The 6,443-nt window shown below is 37.7% G+C and overlaps 1 protein-coding gene across 1 annotated transcript; it reads right to left on the bottom strand.

Annotated features, from left to right (window-relative positions):
- Nucleotides 1–2,889: 2,889 nt before the first annotated feature.
- On the bottom strand, nucleotides 2,890–3,374 carry LOC117546066 (protein FAM133B-like; the record flags this gene model as incomplete). Its single annotated transcript, XM_034216148.1, has 1 exon — nucleotides 2,890–3,374. A coding segment is annotated over exon 1 (485 nt), but the record flags the coding sequence as incomplete, so codon positions are not given.
- Nucleotides 3,375–6,443: the final 3,069 nt, after the last annotated feature.

Genomic DNA, 6,443 nt, shown 5'->3' with positions numbered 1-6,443 from the left:
CTTCTTACATGTTGAACTCAAATACCTGTACTTTCTACTTCTTACATGTTGAACACAAATACTGTACTTTCTACTTCTTACATGTTGAACCAAATACCTGACTTTCTACTTCTTACATGTTGAACTCAAATACATGTACTTTCTACTTCTACATGTTGAACCCAAATACCTGTACTTTCTACTTCTTACATGTTGAACCCAAATACCTGTACTTTCTACTTCTTACATGTTGAACACAAATACCTGTACTTTCTACTTCTTACATGTTGAACACAAATACCTGTACTTTCTACTTCTTACATGTTGAACCAAATACCTGTACTTTCTACTTCTTACATGTTGAACCAAATACCTGTACTTTCTACTTCTTACATGTTGAACTCAAATACCTGTACTTTCTACTTCTTACATGTTGAACTCAAATACCTGTACTTTCTACTTCTTACATGTTGAACTCAAATACCTGTACTTTCTACTTCTTACATGTTGAACTCAAATACCTGTACTTTCTACTTCTTACATGTTGAACACAAATACCTGTACTTTCTACTTCTTACATGTTGAACTCAAATACCTGTACTTTCTACTTCTTACATGTTGAACCAAATACCTGTACTTTCTACTTCTTACATGTTGAACTCAAATACCTGTACTTTCTACTTCTTACATGTTGAACAAATACCTGTACTTTCTACTTCTTACATGTTGAACTCAAATACCTGTACTTTCTACTTCTTACATGTTGAACACAATACCTGTACTTTCTACTTTTACATGTTGAACCAAATACCTGTACTTTCTACTTCTTCACATGTTGAACTCAAATACCTGTACTTTCTACTTCTTACATGTTGAACCAAATACCTGTACTTTCTACTTCTTACATGTTGAACCAAATACCTGTACTTTCTACTTCTTACATGTTGAACCAAATACCTGTACTTTCTACTTCTTACATGTTGAACCAAATACCTGTACTTTCTACTTCTTACATGTTGAACTCAAATACCTGTACTTTCTACTTCTTACATGTTGAACACAAATACCTGTACTTTCTACTTCTTACATGTTGAACTCAAATACCTGTACTTTCTACTTCTTACATGTTGAACCAAATACCTGTACTTTCTACTTCTTACATGTTGAACCCAAATACCTGTACTTTCTACTTCTTACATGTTGAACCAAATACCTGTACTTTCTACTTCTACATGTTGAACAAAAATACCTGTACTTTCTACTTCTTACATGTTGAACAAATACCTGTACTTTCTACTTCTTACATGTTGAACTCAAATACCTGTACTTTCTACTTCTTACATGTTGAACTCAAAATACCTGTACTTTCTACTTCTTACATGTTGAACACAAATACCTGTACTTTCTACTTCTTACATGTTGAACTCAAATACCTGTACTTTCTACTTCTTACATGTTGAACACAAATACCTGTACTTTCTACTTCTTACATGTTGAACCCAAATACCTGTACTTTCTACTTCTTACATGTTGAACTCAAATACCTGTACTTTCTACTTCTTACATGTTGAACCAAATACCTGTACTTTCTACTTCTTACATGTTGAACTCAAATATGTACTTTCTACTTCTTACATGTTGAACAAATACCTGTACTTTCTACTTCTTACATGTTGAACCAAATACCTGTACTTTCTACTTCTACATGTTGAACCAAATACCTGTACTTTCTACTTCTTACATGTTGAAAAATACCTGTACTTTCTACTTCTTACATGTTGAACTCAAATACCTGTACTTTCTACTTCTCACATGTTGAACCCAAATACCTGTACTTTCTACTTCTTACATGTTGAACAAATACCTGTACTTTCTACTTTACATGTTGAACCCAAATACCTGTACTTTCTACTTCTTACATGTTGAACACAAATACCTGTACTTTCTACTTCTTACATGTTGAACACAAATACCTGTACTTTCTACTTTTACATGTTGAACACAAATACCTGTACTTTCTACTTCTTACATGTTGAACAAATACCTGTACTTTCTATTCACATGTTGAACACAAATACCTGTACTTTCTACTTCTTACATGTTGAACTCAAATACCTGTACTTTCTACTTCTTACATGTTGAACCAAATACCTGTACTTTCTACTTCTCTCATGTTGAACTCAAATACCTGTACTTTCTACTTCTTACATGTTGAACACAAATACCTGTACTTTCTACTTCTTACATGTTGAACTCAAATACCTGTACTTTCTACTTCTCTCATTTCCCAACATGGTTCCTTTAGTCTGAATGTGTGTTTGATGCGTGATCATTATTCTTTAGAGTCATTGCGTGGCCTATTGATTTTGAACACGATCCGTGTGATCCATCATTTCCTGGTCTTCTCTAAAGAACGAGGGACCAATGGAACGTTGTCATGTTGCCGTGTTCAGCATGGAAACCATTCATTAGCTAACAATGACATATTGTTCTATAATATAAAGGGAGGTCAGGTACTCTTTAAAACAGCTGCTAGTTATGGGTACTTTTTACTGAAGTACATTTCAAAGCCTCTCTACTTTCATTGAGTAAAGTAAGTTTAGTCAGTACTTCTACTTTTCACAGAGTATTTTTAAACACGAGTATCGTCTGTACTTCTACTTCTTGAGGAAAGGATGTGTGTACTTTTGCCCTCTCTGAATCCTTACCTTTCTTTTTGTAGTACTCCTCCTCGTAGCCATCAGATGAGTCGGTGTGGTAATCCAGCAGCTCCTTCTGGAACATGGCTCCAAAGTCCACCTGTTTATTTTTGGCCTTTTTCCCCTTTTTCTTTTATCCTCGTCACTGTCCGCCGATCCCTTCTTGGTCTTCTTTTTCTTCTTTTTCTTCGAGTCTTCCTCTTCCTCCTGCTGCTCCTCGATCAAAGGCTCCTCATCATCGTCATCGTGAGTCTTCTTCTTCTTCTTCTTGCCATCTTTCGGCTTCTTGTCCTTGGATCCCATCTCCTCCTCTCCCTCTGCTTTCTCCGTGGAGGATTTCTTTTTCTTCTTCTTCCCCTCGGTCACTTCCTCTTTGAGCTTCTCTGGTTTCTCCCTTTTTGGAATTGGTCTTGAGTTCATATTGTTCTGCTCGCCCTCCTCCTCATCTTCATTTTCAATCACAGCTTCGGCATCATCATCTGGTTTCTTCTTCTTCTTTTTCACTTTTTCACCGTCTTCTTTCTCCGGGTCCTGAGAGCTTTCCGCGCTCTTGGTTTTCTTCCGAGTCTTCTCTCTTCTTGTTGTGTCTCCACTGGTCACTTCGTTGTTCCTCTCCTTTAACTTTGGCCCCTCCACTTCGTCATCGACCTCTTCGGTTTCCTCTGGAGCTGTGGATTTGTTCTGTTTCGACGGCATCTTTTATTCATCCACTTCCCTGGCCTTGAGTTTCTAATGGTGTAAGACAATTCATTTGACCCTTGGCCGCAGAGAGGTGGTGGGATCGAGGAGTTTAGAGAACATGTGTGTGTGAGAGCTGCTGCAGGAGCACACACTCAGAGGTGCTTTAGCTACCTGGACGCCTCGTACCTGGACAGAACATGGCCATATGACTAACACACACACACACACACACACACACACACACCACACACACACACACACCACATTACTGTCATCTCAGTGGTCACGTGACCCACAGGAGAAAGCCCTGTGAAAAAGGAGCCTTGCACAGAGAACTTATCCTCCCTGCCACGGCTCTCTTCATTATTCATGGTGTTAGGATCGCTTTACGGGCTGGGGGAGTCTCGCTTTTACCTGCGGTCACACTAACAGACAGACAGTTACATAAACACACACACACACACACCCACACACACACACACACACCACACACACACACACACACACACACACAGAGAAACTCACCCTCCTGTATAAATCACTTTTAAGTTGAAGGAATATTGACTGAAAGATTGACCATGGATGAGTAAATATCAACGTGGAAATGATTCCTTTCATGGCTGCTTTAAGCAAAATTCACAGTCTATTTAAAGGAAGTTCAGCATTTTAAAATAGGCTTATTGGCTTTATTGCAACGTTAGATGAGAAGATTGATACTACTCTCTTAAAGGTGGGGTAGGTAATTTTGGAGAAACCAGCTCGAGTGCGCTAGAATTTGAAAATACACAACCGGAACAAATCTGCCACTTCCTTACAGAGCCCCTCCTCCAACACACACGAACGCGCACATGACCAATGAGGGCACGAGATCAGTTTGTGCCCAGATGGAAGGCTGACAGGCAGGTAGGCCATCCAGTTACTTTAGCCGGCTCAGATGATTGGTCGAGCTTTTTACAGCGCCACGGCTTCCAGAGATGACTTTTTTTAATGGATTTATTGTCAAAGCACTTCAGATATTCATTGCTATCGGGATGTTAAGAGCATTCCATGGAATATAATAACAAGTGTATCTCGAGCCGGTTTCTCAAACTTACCTACCCCACCTTTAAGTTAGTATAATGACTGAAAACAGGGAATCAGTTGGAGCTTAAAGAGATCCTCCTCTGGACATTGTAGTATAGCTTCACATAAATATTTTCTACAAATTATGAATACTGAGATTTACTAGTAAGTAATCAGCACTTTAATATATTTGGCATTCTTAATATTTAACATCATCAAAATAAAGGATTTGTTAAAGGTGCCAAGTAGAACTTTTCCAGAAATAATTTTAATAGGTGAAAAAATGTTTGTAGCACTGAAATCCTTTAAATTGCAAGAACACTATTAAGTATTATTTACCAAGCATACCTACTGTATTGTACAGACTATATCAAATATATACTACTGAAGAAAATACAAAAATAGTTATTTTCAGATTTACAGTTTTTATAGTAGCGCAAATACTCAGATTATTGGTGTCAACTCCATCACATTCACATCTGCACCTAGAGCCAAATCAACCCATTAGCGTTATTGCTGCTACCTGACACCTGACAAACATCGAGGCGAAGGGCAACGTTTGGTCATATTGATCCGTCAACATCAGATTACCCAACCCCAGGGCGACAGCAGTGAGTAAAACGTCATGTGACCCAATGCACGGAGGAATCCCCTCACATTAAAGGCCTGACGCTCCATCATTACTAATCCCCTTTAATCCACATTGAAAACAAATATTTTATCATCCTGAACATTTCCTGCAGAAAACCTTAACGCTAGCTTCATGTGTTCCCTTTATATACATCAAGTAAACCCAGTGGTGAGAGAAGTACTCAGATCTTGAGTAAAAGTAGAAGTACTCAGATCTTGAGTAAAAGTAGAAGTACTCAGATCTTGAGTAAAAAGTAGAAGTACTCAGATCTTGTACTTGAGTAAAAGCAGAAGTACTCAGATCTTGTACTTGAGTAAAAGTAGAAGTACTCAGATCTTGAGTAAAAGTAGAAGTACTCAGATCTTGTACTTGAGTAAAAGTAGAAGTACTCAGATCTTGTACTTGAGTTAAAGTAGAAGTACTCAGATCTTGTACTTGAGTAAAAGTAGAAGTTCTCAGATCTTGAGTTAAAGTAGAAGTACTCAGATCTTGTACTTGAGTAAAAGTAGAAGTTCTCAGGTCTTGTACTTGAGTAAAAGTAGAAGTACTCAGATCTTGTACTTGAGTTACAGTAGAAGTACTCAGATCTTGTACTTGAGTAAAAGCAGAAGTACTCAGATCTTGTACTTGTAGAGGTAAAAGTAGAAGTACTCAGATCTTGTACTTGAGTAAAAGTAGAAGTACTCAGATCTTGTACTTGAGTAAAAGTAGAAGTTCTCAGGTCTTGTACTTGAGTAAAAGTAGAAGTACTCAGGTCTTGTACTTGAGTAAAAGTAGAAGTACTCAGATCTTGTACTTGAGTAAAAGTAGAAGTACTCAGATCTTGTACTTGAGTAAAAGTAGAAGTACCAGAGTGTAAGAATACTCTGTTACAGTAATAGTCCTGCATTCAAAATGTTCCTCAAGTAAAAGTAGAAAAGTATTATCATCAAAATATAGTTTTAGTTTGCTCGTGGAGCTTCATAGATGGGGGTGCTGCAGCCCCCCTCAGTGCAAATATCCGCTTCGAGGTGGCGAAGAAGGGGGCGGGGCTTCGGTGTGGTTGACCAATAGCGAAGCACGTTTTCACGTACGCTCATACGCAGCGGTTTGAATCGAAATGTTTGGGCATTACTTTTTATAATGGAAAAAGCTCATTATTTATAGAATGTAATCATTAAATAACAGATAAGATATTTGTATTCATGGTTACTTACAGTACAATCGTTATTAATATTATGGTCAGCTGCTGTTAACCTTGTTATGTTGGTAAAATATAAGTGGAAAGGCAGCATGTTAATTCTACCATTTTGGCACACTGAATCAAAACCTATCGACAAAATTATTCTTTCTCTCTTGATCATTAATGTAATGGTAAGTTACCTTTGCAGTGTGTTGTTCTTACAGCATCA

Source organism: Gymnodraco acuticeps, unplaced genomic scaffold, assembly GCF_902827175.1.
Source record: "Gymnodraco acuticeps unplaced genomic scaffold, fGymAcu1.1, whole genome shotgun sequence".
Taxonomy (NCBI): Eukaryota; Metazoa; Chordata; class Actinopteri; order Perciformes; family Bathydraconidae; genus Gymnodraco; species Gymnodraco acuticeps.
This window is presented reverse-complemented; position numbering and strand designations above follow the sequence as displayed.